The sequence below is a fragment of the Excalfactoria chinensis genome, chromosome 2, assembly GCF_039878825.1.
Source record: "Excalfactoria chinensis isolate bCotChi1 chromosome 2, bCotChi1.hap2, whole genome shotgun sequence".
NCBI classification, from domain to species: Eukaryota; Metazoa; Chordata; class Aves; order Galliformes; family Phasianidae; genus Excalfactoria; species Excalfactoria chinensis.
The window spans coordinates 12,048,640-12,072,323 of record NC_092826.1 but is presented as its reverse complement, the minus strand read 5'-3'; the positions used below and the strand labels follow the sequence as shown (position 1 = coordinate 12,072,323).

General features: G+C 42.1%; 1 protein-coding gene across 1 annotated transcript; it reads right to left on the bottom strand.

Moving 5' to 3' along the window:
* Nucleotides 1–6,475: 6,475 nt before the first annotated feature.
* HAS2 (hyaluronan synthase 2) lies at nt 6,476–23,476 on the bottom strand. The gene is made up of 4 exons (XM_072329677.1): nt 23,339–23,476; nt 13,776–14,402; nt 8,977–9,078; nt 6,476–7,405 (listed from the first exon to the last, which is right to left on the bottom strand). Exons 2-4 carry the CDS (start codon nt 14,400–14,402, stop codon nt 6,476–6,478), a joined length of 1,659 nt encoding a protein of 552 aa, XP_072185778.1. The 5' UTR covers nt 23,339–23,476.
* Between the last annotated feature and the right edge of the window lie 208 nt (nt 23,477–23,684).

The following is a 23,684-nucleotide window of genomic DNA, read 5'->3' as shown; positions in this document are numbered from 1 at the left end:
AAATACATTCTTAATGAGCACTTCCCACTGTTTAAATAGCCATCTTGAATTCTTAGCAATTCACCTAAGCTCTTCTGTATGCTTCTGAGCTTGCAAGGCCCTGGTTTACCTACAAGGCAGTTCTGAGTAGCCTGAGGTACAGATACACTTAAAAGCTTCTTTAAGCAGCTTTGGGCATGAGTTTACACTGCATTAGTCATCAGACCTTATCTCTGCATATTCCCTCTTGTACCCTGTGGCAAATGGAGCATAACTGATGGATGTGATGCTGCAGGCAGAGCTACCTCATGCTGCAGAGCAGAGATTTCCCAGGGGCAGTCCTCAGGGGAAGTCTGACCTGCTGTTAATTCACGTCTCACTTCTCTTAAGGTAAATCGTGTCAGACTGAACTAACACGTCTGGCACATAACAGTGTCATCCTCCTCTGCCAGTCTGAGGAAACCAGTTTATAATTACAGTATAAATTCAGTTTCCTTCTTTGCTCAAGTTGGTAAACGGGAGGTTTGATTTCACAACAGTTATAATTTCTTAAGAAAAATCAATGAAAATAACAGTCATACTAAGTGAAATCACAAAGGTCTTGGTTCCAACAGATAATTTTCTTGTGTAGACAAGGATCTCACAATGCATATGTTTTTACATTAATGTAAACCTGTCTTGTATCTGTTTAGCTTTTATCTTTCAGAGAGATATTCATGGATAAAACTGTCCAAAGAGCACTCAAAATGATTCAAATGGACTTTATATACTTTTAAATGTAATACAACTGTTTTCTTCTACTTGGTTTACCTTAAACTTCTGGATGTGGCTGTGGTGAGCGCTGCATGGATACCCCTTTCAGGTGGTTTTATTTGAAATTCCTCTTGGCTGGAAACAAGCACTACAGATTTTACACCCAAACGTGTAATCTCCTCACTTGACATGCTCAGACAGATTGCAAACAGGAGCATTAACTGCACATTTGCCCTCCTCCCCCTGTCTCCAGTAAAAGTTGCCAGCAAGTCTACTTGGTGGTCGTTTTAAAGATGATGAGTACACATAGAACTGTTTATAAAAATAACAAGGAAAACAATCTCTGTTCATCAGCATTGCTGCTGTGTGCAGGCTCAACACATGAAATGATCCTAACTGCCACAGTTTTGACTTGCTCTTAGAAATGGGCTATCACAGTTCTAGTATCCAGGAATAAATATAGGTATAGCATATAGATATGGATGAATATATATGACTGCAAGTATGGTGGAGAACTGAGGAATAAAGTGCTATTCTGAAGGATGCTGAGCTTGGCAAAAAGGAATGGCAGCAACCATTAGCTGCTGTTGATATGAATACAAAATATATAGGTGCTGCTGCTGCTCAGAACTGTTTCTGTCTCCCTTATCCCTACTTGGCCCTCTGAGAGGGCTGACAGTGTTCTTGACCCTATGAGGACTCTTGCTCCAACACTGACAAAGAGCCAGATGCATGCAGGGGTTGATGGGACCAACCTCAGGAGCAAGCTGATGTTGCTCACCTAAGGACAACTGGGATAGGACCCATTTAACCCAGCATGAGCTACCACAAAGATCAGCATTTGGGAATGACCGTGCTTACACTGTATCTTCTTTAAGGTTGTAATTACTTCAAAGCCAACCCCACTTTGAGCAGGAGGTCCCTCCAGACTGAATTATCCTATTAGCTGATGATTTAAGCTCATCACCTACTCCCTCCATAGTTAGCATGGAGAACCAGGCAGTTGTAGAAGGAAGTCTGTCACTCTGCAGTGTAAGCGTGAAATAGTCATTGGCAGATGTGCTGTACCCAGCTGGGGTTCTTTCTTTCCATTGACTACAAAAGAAAATCAATGACTTCCATACAAGCAGTGGTATCTGCTGGAGATGTCTAACGTTAGTGGAATAGATTACTTTCTGTGTTTGAACAAGTTTTTAAAAGTCTAAATTCAATTTCAACTTTTGCATAAGTTTGCCCTCTGCATGAATGAAACAGCTTACTTTTCCTTTTTAACATCTCTGTTTCTGCTATTCTCTCTTTCTGTCGTCTCATGTGTCATACCTTCTCATACAACTTATCCATTTGGATAGAATTTTGTGTGCACTGAAATGGAGCTTTTAAAATCTGTGTTATCAAATGTTTCTTTCTTTTTTTTTAATTTATTTTAAGAACCCTCTCTTATGATCTATTTCATACTGAAGTATCTTCCAATACATCTCATGGTGCTGGTTATCCAGATGGCACCAGTGCTGGCAGAAAACAGGACAGCAAGACACCATGCCATTTTTGTGGAAGAAAATGAAGTGCAGGCAGAAGTCACAGATAATCACCAGCATCTGCTTGCTCGATGGGCTCGCTATTTTAACTAAAAAGAGTAACTATGGAAAACTTAAGTACAGTTTTGGAGATCAGTCACAGGCAGCAATGCTTTAAAGAATTTAGAATGATCTTCCCATTTAATCTGTTTTTAATCTCTATATGGGATTGCTAGCAGTGTCACTCTTGTGCATGCTCCTCTGCGTTTTTCCCTTTTTAAAAGACCAATTGATGACAGAGATCACACCTAAGTTGTGTAATATACACCGACATCTTAGTTTCCAACCCATACAGCTCTACTAACTGTGCCCAAGACCATTTGTGGCTGCACTATCTGTACCAAGTATCACATACCAGAGCTCAGACACATGGCCTTGGTCTCTCATTTCCTTCATGTAAATGTAACAACAAGGAAATTTTCCTCTGTGCAGTCACTGGAGCTTATGGAAATGTCAGGGCTATTCCAGGAGAAAATTTGAGCTGGATTTCTTTGGGAGAAAGCAGAATCTTTTATTATACAAAATTACATAGCTGGAAGAAGCAGGAACAATTTAGATCCATTAGATCAGAAACTGAAGCAGCAAATGTAGGCCAAGGAAAAACTGCAGTATGTTTAGGTTTGTTAGTGCTGGAGAAAAGTGGCTCTTCCAGTAAATCCTCAGTAATACCAGACCTCCTCAGCAGCTCTTGATACATTTTGTCTCCTCTTTACCATTCGGTCTCTTGCTAAGAATAAAATTCAGATTAGAATTTTTAACAGACGGATTCATAACAGCTTGTGCACCAGGACACGTTTGGCAGTACGTGTCTGACAGGATTTTTTCCACCTCCTCAAAAAATTCCGCTAAATATTCATGCATTCCTGAAAGAAACCTGATTCTTGGCCAAACCAAAGCTTGTTAGCAGTCAGAACAGGAGGGCTGCTTCGTCCTCGCTGCACCTCTAATTCCTGCAAGTTTTGCTTCACACCTGGTCTCTGCAAACAGACGCTGTCAAACTCAAATTACTCCACTCTGGAAATGGCTCACAACCTGAGATATTGCCAAACCCATTGATTTTTCTTTCTTTTTTTTTTTTTTTTTGGAAGCATGTATTTTGGAAGTATTCTGTAGACTTTGTAGTTTGAAAAAGTTTTTATCTGTTTTGAAACCATCTATTAAAGGCTGAAAAATACCCGTGTTTTTCAAAACAAAGCATGAATTTTTCTTTTGACGTGCAGCTCACAATCGTATTTGGTATCAATGAAAAACACATTTGATTTTACTCCACACACTGAAAATACAACAAACTAATTTTGAGACTAAATACTCTGAGAAAAATTTGAGAAGAAATATTATTAAAGAAATGAAATTTGTCTAAAGACATTTTCACTTGCTTTCAGAGAGGCAGTGCTGAGGTCAGTGTAGGTTTCTCAGGACTTTATCCATTCTAGTCCTGAAACCCTCCCAGGACAGAGACTGCATTAGGTCTCTGGGCAGCCTGTCCCGCTACCTGACTGGTATCATGGCCAAGAAGTTTCTGTTTATATTCCATCTGAACATTTATGGTTTCAACTCAAACCCAGAGACCTTTATTTTTCTACCAGGCATCACTGTGACGTTACAGGCTCCACCTTCCTGACAGCCTCCCTAGAGGTATGGGGAAATACCTACACCTCCTCACAAGGCCAGTGCTCCAGCCCCAAACACCTACTGGTTCTACACTGAACTTACTCTGGTTCATCAGTGATTTGTTGTAATGAAGATCCCCAAACTAGTCACTGTATCCAGACATAGTCTAACCAGCACAGTAGGGGACTGTACAACAAGAAGACGACTGGGCACATATTCTCTGATGCTTCCCTTATTTTGAAGCCAGTAAGGGAAGCCAATGCCTTAGTGACATCCAATGGAGTAGAGTGGGTTGGTTCCCAGTCCCTGCATCTCCCAGGTATACACTCTCCAGGCTCTCTACTTCTCAATGGTAAGTAAGTTTCCGCTGGGAAATCAGACTGATGACACCATAACAACATCCTCCCAGCCATCCAGATTTATGGCTTCAGAGCCAAAGTGCTGATCAGAAACACCATGTATTAGTCATAATCTTATCAAAAATATTTTATTTATGAAAGTAACAATTATACTATACAACCTATATTGGAAGTACATTTGCTAGAATAAATTGCTAGAATAAATACAGGCAATTAATTCATTTTTTAATAGAATGAGAAGATTTATTTGACATTTGAATGTTAACCCAAGCTTTAACTTACATCATAAATAGTTAAAAGGCATAGTCAAGTTTGTTTTTTTTTTTTCTGTTTCTTTTGCATTTTTTAATACTGTTCTATTTTTAATCAACATGAATCAACTCTCCAATCATTAACATAAAATTAGTATGACTTTCAAGCAATCATGTACCTCAAGATAATCAAACAAATAAGGTAGTGTGTGTGCAGTTCATTCTACAGCAGAATCTACTCATGTCTGCATAAAAAAAAAGAAGCTGAAAATGCTTCTAAGTTCTTTAAGCATCATATGCTGATTTCTGCTTTACCACAGTGCTTTAAATACCAGAATCTAAAAAGGGCATATATCTGTATGCAGTTGGCATTCTGTTGCTCTTTATAAAATGTATTAGGGCTTAATGCCACATTCCTTTGGCTGGTGAAGGACTGCAGAATTTAGTCCTGAGTGTTATTTCACAAAACCGTGGTCCAAAATAAATGTCCAAAATGGACTATTAAGCACCAAGGAAGTGATGAATTTGCTAAGACTTAATGTTTTTGGATACAAGTTGGCTTCTTTTCTGGTAGATATGCTTTAGTCAGGCACGAAATATTGGGCTCAGAACAGGGGTCTGTATTATGCTGGATGTCAGAGAAGGTGATGTTTATAATATTTGTAAACTCTATGAAGGGCACTGCAGATGTTTTATAGTAAGGCACCCACATTTTGAAAGTGTTGATACATTTTCCCTTCATGTATTTTTTTAACTAAAAAAATCAAAACTATCTGCTTGCCACTGAAAGATTACAGCCATCAGTGAAGTCAATAGCAGTTTGGGGTGTCCAGTATTTCTTCAGATGAGAAGCGTGTGGTTCTTCAGATCATATATAAAATGAGTGGGAGCTCTCCTATAGCAATACCTTTTCTAATAGTGTCAAGGCCTGGTTTATCAAATGGCTATCATGCATGCCAGAGATATTATGCTCTCAGCAAAGTAGATTTCCCTATTACAATGTTATCCAAAACAAAGCAAAGCCCCAGATTGCACATATCTACCCATTTGGCCTTTTTTTCGGACAAATATGCTTGTATTCAAAAACTGACAATGTTGGGCCTTTCCTCATAAATGTCTTCAAAGAGTACTTTTAAATACTTTCTCATAGAAATAACCATTCATCAGTTGCAAAAATGCAGAGGGATTTTTTATGCTTTCTATTATGAACAATATTAAATCAGCGTAATTTTAGGGGAGAAATTTATTATTATTATTATTTTTCCCCAAATATATTTTAGGAGGCTAAAGAACAAAATGTTGGGGAGGCAATTTTTTTTATTTTTTTCTTTTTTGGCAGATCGTAAAATATAAAATATGTGATTTGAAACAACAACAACAACAAAAAAAGTTGGCTTAAAAATACACACACACAAATAATACAATAATATAAAAATACAGCTCAGCCAATGGCCTCTTAAAATTTACCTTTGGCATTACATTTGGCAGCCTAACACAAAAGACCCTTCCTATAAAAAGAACTATAAAAAAGAGAAGTTCATAAATTAGGTTGCAAGGGGTGGTAAGATCCTTTTCTTGATTCTCCAAACTCCTTTTCTTCCTGTCCACACATAAGCATGACCAGTGAGGTATATAGAACATAACACTGTCAGGCATATGCACAGTAAAAAAGTGCATAAACAAAGAAGTTCTCCCATTTTCATGCGAACAGGTTGAAACGGTGTGGTTTGATTTTTCCCCCTTGGTAAAAAAAATAAAAATAAAAAATCATTTTCTATTGTTTTTGATTTTCTTACTTTGGCAGGATGAAAATGAACCCAGAGGAATATAAACGTCCTATTCCCAGCAGCAGTGATCCATTTCCCTTGGCAACATTCGTCCCATGCCACAGATACTACAAGGTTCTTGGGTTGCTTTAGAACTCCGTGGGTGACTTCCCACAGAAACATCATACATCTAGCACCATGTCATAGTGTTGCTCTTTCTTCCGCCTGCCACATTTGGTGATAAGAACCAAGTACAAAGTCAACAGAAGAACCCAGTAACATGCATAGAGGATTGTACCAATGACGAGAACTGTTGTTTTTGACTCAGAGAATGGCTTTTTTGATTCCTTGTAGATAGTGAAAATTACGCCACCTAGGAGGATTGTAAACCAAATGGAGACTGGAATGAGTCCTATAAAATTAACTACAATGGTTTTTCTTCCTGATGTGCCCCACCCTGCTTTGTTTATCGTGGCAATTGCAAACATCTTTGCTGGCAGTAAACTTGACATATACAACACTGAGTAGAGTGACATGAAAACCATGACAATGTTGCCCCTAAGGAAGCTGGCAAAGGAAGACTTTATCAGGCCTACTAACTGAACTGTCAACAAGAAAAGGAGGATGTTCCAGATTTTTCCCCTGTAGAAGAGCTGAATGACTGTAGCGATAAGGAAGAAAGGAAAGAATCCAGTGATTACAGCTTCATAGGTCATCCACAAATGGTGCTTGTGGAACCACATTGCATTATAAAGCCACTCTCTAAAATATGATTTACTCCAGCGGGTCTGCTGATTCAGCCACCTGAGATACTCTATTGGTGTTTCGGTAAGGCACTTGGATCTAGCTGTGTATTTTGTTGCATAGCCCAGACTTAGCACTCGGTTAGTTAGATGCCTGTCGTCTCCAAAGCTGCACTGGGAGCCCATAAATTCTTGATTGTACCAATCTTCCACGAATTCATGGAGTAAAGAGTTCCTGTACATTCCCAGAGGTCCACTGATGCACTGTACGCAGCCGAAGTAGGACTGGCAGGCTCTTTCTATATTGAATGCCATCCAGTATCTCACACTGCTCAGAAAGGAGATCCAGGAATCATACTTGTTCAAAATCTGCAAAATACAAGAAGTTGGCATTTTAGATGAGCTCTTGAGAAGGATATTATACACACTGGATCAAAAAGCAATTTGCAGAAACTGGAGTACTGATAGCTAAAATATAAGGGGAGCCTCACTCTTAGGTCAGACATGTTACCAACCTTACACAGTCCAGGACAGTGACAGGAAAGGCAAGGTAGAGTCTTCAAGAGGCTTTTCCACAAAAATGATCACTTTTCTCACAACCTTTCCTCTTCTCCACTAAGCACCTGCCTTCCTGGCTCATTTTTCCTTTCTCTTCACCCCCATTTAAGAACCTGCTGAGCTCAGCCTCTCCCAGGAGAAAGAGAAATCCAAAATGTGTCTGTCTGCATCTCTCCTCCACTTATGAACAGCTGTGCTTCTCACAGAACTTCTTCCAGCCCTCCTAAAGCTATGCCAGCATATGAGAGGCTGAACACGTGGTCTTCAGCTTACATTTTTGGTCATTTAAGGTTTGCCCTGGATGTTTCATCCTGGAGTGTGATCCCATCTGTGATATTAGGCCCTATTACAGCCTTGTTTGAGTTGACTCTGGTGTACTGGCACTGTTATTATGCCTCAAGACACACTATGATATTCCAACAGACATGCTTCAGCTCATATAAACAGCTCAGTCCTTCTGTTCAGTATGCCCCAAAACTCACCTGAAGCTCAGGCATCCTCTTAAAATGCTGTATAGCTATAATCTGAGTCTGAACTCTCAGTGGAGGAAAAGGCAAATGCAGGTGTCCAAGCCTTCACATCCACATTTTCAGCTCAGTTTGTGATCAGACCAGAGCCAAAAGATACTCAGGCTTCTGTAGGAATCTTAATTTCTGGAATTAAGAGCCACATACCTGAAATACTTCTGACTACTGGGACATTCTTCAGTAAGTGTTTGCCCATATAGATGGCCCTTTCTCCTTTGTTTCACATAAAAGCCTAACTGGAGTAAGGAACCAATCCCAAGGCCAATCGGAATGTTTATATGCATATATTTTTTTATAAATTGTAGCAGAAAAATTTGTGTTGGAAGGAATGAACAGATGGAAATCCTCACAGAAGTGGAGTTGGGTTGACTGCAGGACTTCACATTGTTCAGTCTGACATGCGTAGGAAACTCAGAAATACAGAGTGCATAGTGCACTGCATTTCTAAAAGGCTTTATTCGTAACAATCTTGGCTGCGAGTAGTAATATTAGCAAGTAAGGCCTGAGGTGCTGGACTTGGCTTTGGGAGAGCTGTTCTCTGTTCCCTGGTGCCCTAAAGCTTTTCTGTGGCACCTTGAACAAAAAATCATGTCCAGATACTCAAAGATGCAGCAACAGGCCCGACTGTCCTAATGCTCCATTTTTCACATATGTGGGGAGAATAATACTTATCTGCTTTCTATGAGTGTTAAAACCACAGTGCTCATACCTGTGAATTAGCATTCTGTTCAACAGATAAAAAGGGTAAGGTCTTACAGGAGCCTTTGCGATGATACCACTGTGTATTCAATCCTATTCCAGGCACGTAAAACTATTGCAGTACAAATATTTGCTGAAACTCCCCACTGCACTCACCTGCACGTCACCTCCAACTCCTCCAACCATTGGATCTTCTTCTAAGACCTTAACCATCTCCACTGATGAAGCTGGATCAAGCATTGTGTCTGAATCACAGACCTACAAGAAAGACAGAATCAAGAACAAAAATGGGTTGGTTAAGGGGTACACTTGAACAGAGAATAAAAATCACTTGAATGGTGAATGCCTCTGTAGGCACATTCGCCTGGAGGCAATTAAATCTCTCTTTGGAATCTGTATTGATACTTCTTAAAGTCCATTTGTATCAGGCAGCAAGAAGTGCTGCTGAATGAAACTGAGTGCTTATAAGGGCCATGCACGGAAACAATCCTCTCTTCTGTATCAACTCTATTTGTTTTACTGGCACACTGGGCTGACAGCTTTGAATAAAAGACACTCTCAGAGATGGGGCACTACGGAGCAAGACAATGTTCATGGGTGTGTTGCAGATTCCTGCTGAGCCCTGACATAGGGTTCCCCTGTGTTGGCTGCATGGTTTTAGTACCCTGGTTAAATGTCTCCTGCTGCCAAAGGAGTGAGGGAAGGAGTGAGGAGTTAAATTCCAGATGCTTGTTAAGAAAAAAAAAAGGAAAAAGTCAGCTAGGAGTCTGGAAAGAAATCTAATAGTTCTTTCACTCACAGAAGGATTTAGAAATTCATGTAAGATATGTATTTTGGGTTATAGAACAAACTCATCCTCACATTTGGATGTATGGTGTGTTACTAACAGTGCTAGGATTTGAGATATGATGTACAGAAATGATTTGCTATTTTCCTCCAGTGTTCTTATAAAAATATCTAAGTAAGACCAGAAGGAGCAAGTCCCAAAGTGCAGTACTCCATGAGACTAGGGCAGAAATAGATGACATACACAGGCTTTTCAACCACACAAACACTCCCAGTCAACTAGACACTGTGTACGTTAGGAATTGGCTTTCCTCTGGAGAGTAGGAGGGCTCAGACAGGCTGGCCACTCTGCAAGTCAGCTGATGCTGCTTTCCTTTCCTCAGAAGCTAATGACATGGGCTGCAGCCTTTTTAAAACAAGTGGGTACCTCCTTGTCCCAGCTGCTGCTGAAAGCAGTTCCCCAATAGTCTGTGCACTCATTTCACAGATGCCCTGAGCTCCTTGAGAGGGAGGCTGTCCCAGAAACACTCTTCTGGCTGGGCAGATTCTGTCCTACAAATTCACCTCCTTCTCCCACTTTATCCAGAATTCACATTCCTGGTATTTCAGGTGAGGACCGTAGGGGTAGAAGTCAGTGGCTCTGCATGAGTAAGCTATTAAGCTAAATGCCAGCAAGGCTTCATATCAATTTTACTTTTGGTGTCTTTAGCCCCCTTGCTCCATGGGAGCAGAAGTATTTATTCCTGCTCTGTGAAGGGGAGGAAAGTTTTTAGGGATTCTGTTAGGGGCTAGAATTGAGCTGGGATGTTACAAGCAAGTTTGCTGATGACACCAAGTTAAGTTTTGCAGTTGACACAGTAGGAGGTAGGGGACACCTTCCAGGGAAACCTGGACAGGCTCAAAAAGTGAGCACATAAGAACCTAATGAGGTTTAACAAGGCCAAGTGCAAGGTGTTGAATGACTTTTTACATGATCTGATAGTGAGAGGACAAGAGGGAGTGGCTTTAAAGTAAAAGAGGAGAGATTTAGGTTATATGTTAGTAAGAAATTTTGTACTCGGGGTGGTGAGGAGCTGGAACAGGTTGCCCAGAGAGGTTGGGGATGCCCCATCTCTAGAGGCATTCAAGGTCAGACTGGATGGGGCAGCCTGATTAGTGGTTGGCAACCCTGCCCATGGCAGAGGCATTGTAACTAGATGATTTTAAGGTCCTGTTCAACCTAAGCCATTCTATAATTCTACAGTTCTATGATAATCAGGCTGCACAGCTTGTGATGCAGCTTAGCGTCTGCCAGAATGTTTCCTCTCCACACTCACTTGGAGGCTGAAAGGCAAAAGCTGATGAGAGCTCTCATCTTTCTGTCAGGAGAAAATCCGTAAGTATCTCCAGCTTCCATTAACTTGGAGCATCCAGCTCCTCTCCTTGGAGGACTCAGCCTGGGGAGCACCTTTGTAGCCTGCCCAATGTATTCCTCCAGCTTTGGTGGAAAGCTGTCATCAATGACAGCACATGGTGATAGAAAAGCACCATTAATTTTGATGAAGGGAAGAAAAAATGCCTGTACTTCTGCCCAGGACTTCCTGACCAAAGCTGTCACTGAGTGCTCTGCATGGCAAATCTGCTGTTTGTTGGTGTTCAGGGCTCAGATACTTGTCCCATTTCTTGTGGCTACAAGCGGTCAGATTGGGTCAGTCTCCTGTCCAGCTCCTCGGATTTCAGTCCTGTGCCTGTCACTCAGTAGCTGAGCAGTCCCCACCCACCTGATGCAGTTATCTATAGCAGAGAAACCTGTCATGAGCAACACTGCTATTATGAGATGAGGAATCTTGAAAACACAGGGTTTATTTACAAATGACCAGCATGCATCCTGGCCATGCCAACACCATGGACATGTCTGCATTCCTGGGACAAGCTGTCATTTTCCATCTGGATGAAGTTTTTCTAGGTGAAAAGAGGACATAACCTGAGAGAAGCAACTTAGAAACCTGAATGAAACACACCAAGGGCTGGCCAGCCGGGCCTGGCCCAGCACAGTCTAAGAGCCAGTTTGCCATATTTCCACATAAGGGCAGGGTGACCTAGAAATTACCACTGTGAATCAGAGAGTTGCATGAAAGGGACACCTGACCTTGCATGCTGCTGCCTTCAGCTCTTAGCATGCTGTTCAAATGCTTGCTGCAACCAGTGGTCGTTTAAAACCAAGATTCTCCATGGAGCTCACACTGTGCTGAGTGGATCTAGCCAAGATGAACTGCACCCTGACTGCACTATCCAGCTTTGCCCTTGCCTCCTCCAACAGGGAATTAAAGTCTTCAAAGTGATTTCAGGTATTTAGTGAGAGTATTCTAGTGAACAACATCTTCGTTATCTACATTTACATGTCTGCTATGATCACCTGCTCTTAGGATTAAAGTAAGTTTAAGGACTGTGAGGCCCACAGTGTTAGGTACGGGCAGTCATACTGATTGCTCTAAAATGGCTTATCATTGATGCAGATTACTCAGCTATTAAGATGTGGGGGCAATTTAAAGTAATTTAGTCCTAAAGATACCCCTAAAGAGCTGTGTGAAAAATCTCAGCCTACACTAATTCACAAAACAGAGCCATATGTCACCTGTACTGCATCAGGACTGTGGCCAACCAGAGCCACCAAGGCAATGCAATTGCAACATGGATGTGACTGTGCTATCAGTCACCAGTTAGTCCATGACACATTCATCAGGACTTCTGAGCTAGGTCAGGAGTGTTAATTGATAGAGAGACCAGAAACATCTCTTCTGTTTTCTTAGTTTATGGTATAACTGCTGAAAGAGAAACACTTTTTCCAGGTTCTCCAAGCAAATGCAAGAGCTGAACTGAGAAAGGAAAGTTGTCATGAATCTGCTTCCTCTCTGCCTTCATTCTCTGCAATCTGATACTTCTGTGGGAAGTGATTATAAAATGATGTCAATGCAGAAAAACAGCATTTTTGATCCCATCACAGTCCCTCACAGCACAGAATCAAACTGCAGACAATGGGAAATTTAAGTCCATTGTTTTTGGATAATAAATCAGTTAAAGTTTTGGAAATGCTCAAGGATGAGTTTTAAATTGTTGCCTAGCTTTTAAACCTCCAGTAACTCTTAAAGTTCTAAGACCAGGGTGGTTTCTGACACTATACTGACAATATATCGACTGTCCCACCAGAGGAGAATTATGGAGGCAAAGTTATGTGCTGATCTCAGGAGTGGGCAGGAAATGCTGAGGGTGATTAATTAGGAAGATTGTCTCATAATCAGAAGGATTTAGTGGAATAAATCTAACTGGTCTTCATATACAACTAATATACTGATATATACAACTAATGACCTTCAGGGTCTGGCCTAGTTCTACATGCCTCCCTCCACTCATGGCCTCCTGGACTTGCTGCAGTCTGTTTGCCTGAGTGAGGAGTGCTTCCATGTGTAAGTCACAAACATAGAAAATCTTTCACAGGATCCAAGGCAGCTGGAAAGAAATGTGTCTCTGCTGCTTTGGAAACGGGGAGGGAGGACTCAGCCTAATTCATTTTTAAGTGAACAGTGTCATAAGGGCTTTAAAGGCCAAGTCGCGGTGAGTGAGGTAATGCAGCTGTAAGTGATGAAGCAAAAGCTCCTTCAGGCTTTAGCTGAAGAAATCTTTCTTTCAATACTGCATGTTGACCTTTTTTATTGAATACTCTCCACAGCCATCAAAAGCTTCAGAATATCCCCATCTTTTTCACAGACTCTACCACTGAGATATTCCCTAGTGCCACCAAATACTTGTCTGCCTGCCCTCATATGTGGCCACTGAAATTCTCACAAAACAAAACTTTACCCAAGATCTAGACTTAAAGGAGCAGAGAGGGGGTCTTCGGGAGGCCACTGGCTTTGCCTGAAGCAAAACCATGGGGAGATGTACTGAAGTTTGAGGAGATATTCCATATTTCTCCAATAGCTGGTAGATTTAACGTATTCACAGATAGGCTGACCATTTTAAAAAGGAGCAAAATACACTTTTAACGGTCAAGCTGTTTCCAAACAGACTGAAAGGAGCACTGTGTTCATCAGGGACTAGGATGGCCTCTAACATGCGGCACAAAATATACAAAAGCTGCTTTCTTTCAAAGTGTGTTTGAATTGGCACTGACCTGGTGCTTTAATACCTACCTGTACATAATCCACGCTTCTCCCCAGTGCTTTGAATGCTGTGTACATTACTTCTCTTTTTCCACCCCATTTCTGCATGATGCAAACACTTTTGTTGGACAGGACCAGCTGAGATACGTGCTGCATGCTCTCTCTGTGAGACTCCTCCGTCTCACCTGGACCTTTGTCATGGAAGTTGTTACTCCAGATATAAGTGGCAGATTTGTCCCTACCCATGATTTCAGTAAAAATGTCCATCATGTAAACGTCATCTTCCGAGTTCCCATCAATGACCATAACAACTTTAATTCCAGGGTAGGTCAATCTTTTCACAGAAAGTAAACATTTTCTTAAGTAGTCAGGATCCTCTTGATAGGCAGCAATACAAAGGGCAACAGTTTTGTTCAGCTTGATTGGAGTCTCTAGCGACCGCTTCATTTTCCTGTGCTCTAGGTAGGCAAACAGGCTTTGGATGATGAGATGTGATGCCAGGATAGCACCATAGAGTCCAAAGGAGAAGTAGTAATTGTCTGTTTGGATAAACTGGTAGCCCACAATGTAAGCAGCGGTGATTCCCAGCAGGAGGGACACTCCAAAGAGTGTAGTTCCAAGTATTCTCAGGATACATATAAACCTCTCACAATACATCTGCAAAAAAGCATGGAATCTGTTAGCAGAGCTACCACTTCCCAGTACAAGACTTTGTCAGGAACGCACATGGTGTCAACATTGAGTTCAGCACCAGCAGACGCACCCCGTGCTTCTGGTCATGTCATGGACTTACTATATCATTTGTTCAACTTATATCTCCTCTGCAGAACTCTCTACGTGTGAAGAGTCAAATATGCCTTAGTGTACCAGGGAGGTTCTCTGCACTTCATAATGTGCTCAAAGAAAGTGCTGCCTTTATCAGGGTCTAAATTTGGCAGCCTGGGCTTGCTGAATGAGATTCTGTCATATTACCCTGAGGGGACTGGAGAAGGGGCTTTCAGGCCACTGCTCACTTCATAGAGTCATGGGTGGGAGGAACAGCTGAACATCTGTGCAGCCTCTGCTTGCCCCCCAGTTTGTGTCACGACTGCATCCCACCCTGAATTGCGTCTTTTGCTTAGTTATGTTTGCAAAAAAATATTGGAAAGGCATTCTTAAAACAGATGTCTGAATGTATTTATATGTTTTTAGACAGATGTCTGACTATATTTGTAATTTATATTTATATGATCAGACATGCTTTAAAAGGTCTTCTCAGTAACACTGCAAAAATGTGTTATTCATACATTCGTGTATGTAGATATATATGCATGTGTGAGCATGTGTGTGTAAGGCTATCACTTGACAGAGATTAAGTCTGTCTGCAAAAACACTCATCCATTTAACAGAGCCAAGGCTTTACTTTGGACTCTGAAATTCATTAGAGTATCAGCTGTGACAACTTCTGCATGCATAGCCTATATGGCTATAAAATCTTTCAGGCTAAGCTCTGACAATGCTAGCAAGCATGGAAGGTGCTCAGTATTCTCAAAACAAGTGATGGACAAACATGTAGGCAGAATCGCAGAATCACAGAATCACAGAATGGCCCAGGTTGGAAGGGACCTCAAGGATCATGAATCTCCAACTCACTCACCACAGGCAGCACCCCATTTAATACCAGACTAGGCTGCCCAGAGCCCCATCCAACCTGGCCTTGAACACCTCCAGGTATGGAGCATCCACACCCTCTCTGGGCAGCCTGTTCCAACACCTCACCACTCTCATAGGAAATAACCTCCTCCTGACATCCAACCTAAATCTTCCCTCCTTCAGTTTAAAACCATTTCCTCTTAAAGGCAGGTAGGCAGAAGTACTATTACTTGACTTCTTTTTATGGATAGTCACATTAACCATTTTATACAACTTTCTCAATAATTAAAAGGAAAGTTAATGATATTTTATGCCAGTGCATTTGACCTTAGGGACATAAAATAGTTAATGTCTGTATAAGGCTATGCCAGCAAGCACACTTTAAGTCAAAGAATCTGAAGCACATGCTTGAAAATTTTGCTGAATTTGAGCCTCTCCAAGTAATGAACTTAATGTTTGTGTTTTCTTACCCTTATTCATATTTTCCCTGCTGCTAACATCTTGCTTGCATGCAGATAATGTGTTTCATCATCTACTGGCCAAAACTGAAGCTGGAACTGCACTTCATTACATCATACAGGTCTTTAACTCTTTCTTGTGAAATACTCAGAAAAAATAAAACAAAGAAACAAAGAAACAAACAAAACAAAACAAAACAAAAACCCAACACTACCAAAGTGCAGCAGCATAGCTGTCACCAGTTGTATTTCTGTCTGGAATGTTACAGGCTTAGAAAGACAGAACAACTTAGAAAACAAAAATAAACCAGGTGAGCATAAAGTCTGAGACTGCAAAGACTATGTTTCTTTCCACTGGCTATTTAGGGTCTTAAATTTCAGGACAGGAAGAAGTCTCTTAAGTGTATATTTGGAGACACTGTTAAAGAAATTGGACCCTATCTCTAGGACTTCCTTGAATACTTATGACTGGGCTCTGACAGGTGCTGTAATCACCCTACAGCACCAGTCCCTGCTCAGGCCTGCCTGAAAGTCTTCCACAATGAGGGGTCATCAAGAAGCCTAATAAAAGACAGCTTATATGAGCCGTCACTATAGGTGAACTAAATGCAGTGCCCAAAATAGATGGGCTTTAGAAAACAGATTAAGTAATGGATCTCCTCTAAATTACCTTGAAGTCAAACAGTCTGTGTGTTTATTAATGCCCTTGAGTACGCAGAAGGTCACCAACATCAAGGTGAATATTTTATTAATGGCTCAGTTGTACTAGGCTTTCCCATCTGGGGTCCACAACTTCTCTTCCCTTGCCAGAAATAGAACATGCCTATTAGTGAGAAGGGCTGAAGTCTGCTTACATTAGGAATTGTATGACTGAAATCAATGGACCACTTGTATGGGTATAGCTCACAGGATTTAGATTAAGATCTGGAGCATTTACATTTGACTGACTATACTCTTGTATCAGGCTTCTTTTTATATTAATTTATTGCTGCTTTTTTTATTTTCCTATATAGAACTTCCGCACCAAAAGAAAAAAATAAATGAATTCTCTGATCTTGTCACTGCAGCACAGTTTCCCTCCTTCACAAAACACACTCATTTAAGATCAAGACATGGATTTCTGGTCTTAATAAAATAGTATTTTTTTCATCCTTTAACTGTCAACCTTGGGAAAATAAACAGTGTTTTGATCTAAATTCCTGGCTTTCATCAAAGAAACCTTCCCCTTTGTATACGCAGTTGAAGCACGTCTTCTAACTGACTGAATCTCAAAGTCTGGAAAAGTTGCTCAATATTCTCAAACTTTAGCACGTGATCTATTGATAACTTGCCCAGCAGAATTGATATGTATCAGCTTGAATGTGCCCAAACAACAACAAAGAAGCCAAAAACTCTCCACCCTTCCCAAATAACTGAGCCAAGAAGTTAAGAGGAAATTATGTTTGTCCAAGTCTGGGGCCAGAGATGAATTGCTGAGTCAAATAATAGAACTGAGTGTAGGAATAGCCTCATCAGAGATTTTAAGATCAGATAGTACTGCTGTGAAAACCTAGCCTGGCCTAACACAGTGAAGTGTAAAAGGACATCTCAGTAATACATCAGTCAGAATTTTCCTGTACTTGTCACATAAAGATAGAATCAAGTACTATCAGAGAAGCAATGCATGGCACTGCGGGTGAAAATTGTAAGCCTAAAACAACACTGCGCTGAGTCAAGATACACGTGTCAAGTGCTTGGTGAACGACAAACATAGATGTTAACTTTCAAAACCACAATTATTTTTCAGGAATTTCCTAAATAATCACTGAGTGCTGGCAAATTCTTTCAGCCAGATTGAAATGCTTATGTTCAAAGTTGCCATCACCAGAGCGCCGTTCAACAGCTGTCTACTTGGTAGGTGTACAGTACAAACCTCATATGATCAGTGCTTCTCAGGCTCCTTTTAGAGATGCTACGTCTCCCTTGCACTGCATGGGAAGCTTGAGAAAGGACTGCTAATGCTGCTTTGCGGTTTGGACACCTAAATCCTTTATGAGCAAATCCATCGAACCTTTGGTGCTGAACCAGTATATGCTTTAGCACAGACTCTGTAAACAGGGTCAGCATTGGTACACACACAATGTGTGAACATAGGGAGGTTTCAAAGTCTACTATTGAACAATTTACTGTCATGATTTTTCAGCTGTTTACTTCCATGAACAGAGCAGGTGAGTTCTTAACAGCCCACCTAACAGAAATGAAACATGAAAGTGGTAATGGCCTCAAGTTGGCCAGGGGATGTTCAGGTTGGATATAAGAAAAAATTTAGTCTCTGAAAGAGTGGCTGGGCACTGGAACAGGCTGCCCAGGGAGGTGGTAGGGTCCTCGTTCCTGGAGGTGTTCAAGAAATGTGTAGATGTAGCACCTGGGGACATGGTTTAGTGGGCATGGTGGGAATGGGTTGATGGTTGGACTAGCTGATCATAGAGCTCTTTTCCAACCTTGATAATTCTATGATTCTCATGCTATTTAGGCTGTTGCTGATTTAGTGACACACATTTTGGATCAACAAGCAGTCCTGAGTATGAACATGTCCTGTTGTGACTGTACAAGAGGATGCAATAAACGTGTGTGGCTCTCTCAAGGCTTTAATGAAGCGCATAATCAAGAAATAAATCCCTTCAAGTATTTGACATCAGATTCCATCTTGTGAGTTATTTAGCACTGACATAGTGACAGGAAGATCCAGAAACTATTTTTTGTCATGTTTGTGATGGAAGAGAACTTACTCTACATTACTATCTTCTAATATTATTTTCATTAAAAAATTAAGTTATCAAGAAGTTGACTAATATATACACACAGTGACTGGTGGAATAAGTCTAACACTAAAGACACAGTATTTTCACAAGCTGAGCAATGCCTTAGATTCCAAATTAAATGAACATAGCTTTATTCTGGCAAATATTTAGACTAGCCTCTAACTGCAGTCATAATACATAACTTTAAACTTCATAAGATCAAGACATCTGATGGAAATTCAGTAGGTTCTAATGTCCTGGTTAGTACTGCATACTTCATCAGCAAAGAACAGTGCTAACTTCTAGAGTAAAGTAGCACCTGCCTCCCTCTCCAAAATTATATATCACAGTCTGGTCATATGGTTATTAATAAGACTTCATGCATGGGTGGTGAGGCACTGGCACAGCTGCCCAGAGAAGGTGTGGATGCCTCATCCCTGGAGGCACTCAAGTCCAGGTTTGATGGGGCCCTGGGCAGCCTGATCTGGTGGGAGGTAGCCCTGTCCATGGTGGGGAGTTGGGAGCAGATGATCTTTAAGGCCCCCTCCAAGCTAAGCCATTCTAAGATTCTATGATTCTGTGATCCCTGTGGCTAAGAACACCTGGACATAATACATCCCTTTGCAAAATCAGGAGACAAAGAGAAAAAAAATATATTTGATTTGTAACTAATATTTTTAGGAAGAAAAATACACAGAATGGGGGAGAGCACATCTGCAGAAAGTCCATATGTAGTGATGTCTGTACATACCAATATTCTCTGTAGCCTGTTTATACTGCACTATCTGGTTTTGCTCAAAGAAGCAATCATGGGGTGCCTTGCACCTGCTAACACAGGGTGTGGAACCAGTGACTAACTAGAGGTCAGAATGAAATCAGGTTTGCTTGCAACACATGGGATGCAGTTCATTCATTATCTTTTTAAGAGTCTGTCTGTCTGTCTCTCACATACAACATTCAAATATATCAGATAGGCCAATGCTACAGGAACAGATCTGCAAAGAAGGAACAAGTGGTACTGAGGGCCCAACTTCCATCCTCCACACACTGCCCATTTGTACCCTGAACCAAGTCTAATCAGACCCCATGGACTGAAATCCCATTTGTGTCTAAACAGTCTGTTCTTGTGGTGCATCTTGAAGCTAGTTTCATTCAAGTGGAATTCAGCATGTGTCCTCAGTGTTACTTTTCAATTCAAGCCAAAGCATGAAGAATTCAAACCAAAATAACATAAACCAGCCTCGTGGATGTCCTGCACGTCAGCCTTGCCTTCAAATCTTTGTTGTAACAAGAAGTGCTGAGCAGTGAGAACATTCAGAAGTGATTGTTACACGCCTGTACAGAAGCCGAATTCTTGATTGCCTACTGGTCATGCTCCTCTGAAGCCTCGTGCTTTGGCTTCAGCATAACACTTAGCCATCTCATTAAAGAGAAGTGTGCACTTAAATGTTTTGCTGAAGAGAGAAATCAGTGGATAATTTATATTACAGTCCTGTAGTGCAGGCGTAAAGAAAACATTAAAATTTCTTTGTGAAGCAGCTATTCGTGATAAAATTATGTACATACATTTGATGTAGTTATTATACCTATTCATCTCCCTTATGAAAATTGACTGATTTATCATTGCTTAACCACTGTATTTCTTGAAGGGAGAAAATCAGAAAGAGTGGATCAGGACTTGGACCACTGGCCTTTTGTTCCTAGTATTGCCATTCACCTGCTGGGTATCCTTAGGCAAATGAACTCACCTCTCTTTGCCTCAGCATCTTCGCCTGTAAATGGGAGTCAGGACCATGCTAGAGGCTCTTGGAGGCCTATGGAGCTCCTCATACAGCTGAGGTTACTGATGTGTGCTGTGCATGTGGTATTACTCTTTCAGGGTCACATGGGACTCAGCGATTCCCAATTTCCATAAAACTGTTTTTCCTCAAAGAAAACCAGACCACTTCCTTTTCCCCTTCCATATATTCACCAGAATGTAGGGATAGCAGGGCAGCCCATTTTTCTACAGTACAAACGCAACCCTTTATCAGCAGGACGCCTGATATCTGTGAGGCTATCAACATAAGAGCTGACACTAGTGGGTGTGTGTGCATGCTGTTACTTAGGGCTGCTTTACACACAACCAAAGGAAGAGTATCAACTTTTACAAGCTTTAAAAAAAAAAACAACTCCTTCTTTGTGAGCATAATAGCATTGGTTTCTACAGATCAGCTGCTTGAATGACAGCTGTGTGTGCATGCAGCCCTTATGTGTTTATACGGCCTTACACACATATACTCTGTGTTTAAACACAAACATTATCTGCTATTAATCTTCATCCAATATTTAGAAACACTGAGCCTTATTTTGGTGGCAAAGTAAATCATTTATCTTTGAAGTACAAATGCTTCCAGGTACACGATAATTAGGAGCATCAAATAGCTGCCCAGAGTGCCTCTTCTGTTTTACGGACCGCAGAGAGGAAACCAAGAAGTTACACTACATCTGTATATCTTTACTGCAGCAGAGTTACCATATCTGGTGCTTTTGGTTATTTATCACTTCCAGATTTTGTCATGCCATTGATCTTCTGGAAAGGGCTCACATAAGACGAAAATTAACTCTGAGGTTAGGTTTAAAGTAAAGAACAAGGTTGGTAATGATGGTAAACTGTATCCGCAGTCATAGTCTTTGATCAGCAAATCAAGTCTCCTGTCTGCTCAATGTATGTTCCCCCCTAAAGCACCTAAATTTACTCTCTAAGCGGTGTGAATAACTGCTGTGTGGATTTTGCCATCATGTAGATGTTGAAATGCTGGTTGTTCCGTTAACCAAAAGAAAGCAAAAAACCTCATAGTAAACACTCTAAGAAATAATATGAGAAGTAACTCATATTGATATTCAGACATCTTGGATGACAGTTACAAATCTTCTGGTTTAGAACAGATTTCTTGCTGGTTATGAAGTCCATGGACACTTTTGGCACAGCGCTAATTCCATGCTTTACTCCAGCAAGTAAATATTTGTCTGATGTGCATAGCTCATTATCTTGTAATCTGTTTATCAAACACAGGTAATACCATGTGTGACTTAGACAAGCAGGCAGTCCCATTGCACTGAATAGAAATTTGCCGCTTTATGCACTAATCTCAAGTAGTAATTAAATGCAGCGGATATCTGATTTGTTGCCATATCAATAAACACAACCAGCTGAATTTGCTGGTAGTACAGCCAGCATGGGGGCACCACTGAACCCAGCACAGCTGCTCTTTCTGCTGGGAAAACTTTTGCCCAAGCATTGATGCCCTTGCGTGTAGGATGAGATATACTAGAATGGAATACAGCCCCGGCTGTACTGACATGGTGACACCAGTGCTGGAGAAGTGGATGAGAACCTATGGAAAGATGACCTATGAGGAGACCGTGAGGTCTACGCGGACTAAGAGCGGATGAATGCCTATGCCTTGTGAGACGTGGGCTCTCTACCAGCCCTAAAGAACAGATTCACAAAGCCCGCCAGGAATGGGGTAGTACAGTGGGCCCTTCCTTAAGCTCCCTTTCATCCCTCTTTGCATCTTTGCCAAGATATTAAGGCATCGAATTAAGAGCATTAAGGCTCCTAGCAACGAGAGCTGCTTGTCGGCCGCAGATCCAGGCTGCAGCTCGGGCAGGTGCAAGGAAAGGCCGCTGAGGACAGGGCCAAGGAGCCCCCGGGGCTCCCGGGGCCGGGCAGGGGCTGTGCGGCTCCGCCCGCCGCCGCGGGGCCGCTCCTGCGGGGGAACCCCGACCCGGAGCCGCGGCCAAAGTGGGCGGCTGCGGTGCGTCACAGGGGGTGGGCGGGGCACCGGGGGGGATCCCCCGTGCTGCCACGTGGGGAGGGGGGCTGGGGGTGGCCCCTGGCCTGCGGGACCCTCGCGGGTCGCAGAACCCCGTGGAGGGCGGGGAGGGATCCGAGAGGCTGCTTTGCGGCTGCCTTCTCCAGGCGCACCCCGCGAAGCCCCCCCCGCTATCCCCCCCACCCCCTCGGGGTCGACCCTTCCTGAACTGCCCTCAGTGCCGCCGCCGAGCTCCGCGGTCAGAGCTCCGCGGTCAGCCCGGGTGCAGCCGGTGGCTGCTCGGAGGGGCGGGGGAGGCAGTCGGCAGCGCCGCTGGAAGTTCGCGGGCAGCCGCAGCTCTCCCGCCTCTGCCGTCCCTCCCTCCCCGCCCAGACACGTTGGTCGCGCTGTTTCTCCCCTCCGAGGCGGGACTTAGCCGTCTTCCTCGCTTCCCTTCCTGCGGTCCCATCCCTCCCGCCGCCGCTGTCACGTCCCCTCCCGGCGCTGCGTGCGAGGGGAGAAGGCGGCCGGAGCTGGGGGCGGCTCTGCCTCCCCCCATGGCGAATGCCTTCCGAACCTGTTGCTCGATCGATTGAACTGCTATTAATTTAAGTTCTTTTTTTTTTTCTTTTTCTTTTTTTTTTTTTTCTTTTCTTTTTTTTTTCCTTTTCCTTCCTAACCGTGTTGCTCAACTGTATCCTAAACGGATTACACGGAGGGAGGGGTTTAAAGCTGAAAACCTCATTCATCCTCACTGCAGTCCTATTCATTGCTGGAATAGGTGTAGCATAGAGACGGTAAGATCCTCCCCCAGCCCCCACTCGTGTCTGAGAACCACTTTCCGCCTTCCTCCCTGGAATAGTGGGGTTAGGAGGAAAACGGCTTCTGCTCCGGAGATGCCAGAAGGGTGATGGTCAGTCTCCTACCTTGTTTGTCCGGCTGTCCTTTGGTCATAAAGGGGCTCCAGCCAGCTGTGTGGTCTCACGTACCGTTGCTCCCGCTGAACAGTTTCCAAGTTTGAGGTAAAAGATCAAATCGCACTTTTTCAGGGACTTATTCAAAAGCTCAGGAATAAAAAAAAAATTAAAAAAATGAAAATAATAATAATAATAAAAAAATCGCTTAAGGCTATTCAGTCCTACTCATTTTCTCCCACGTGTTTTCCCTATTACAATGTATTTGTCTTCAGTTTCAAGCTCAGAGTCGTGGGATTATTATTATTATTTTTCAAATAATAATAATTAAAAAAAAAATAAAAAAGTTAGAAATAAT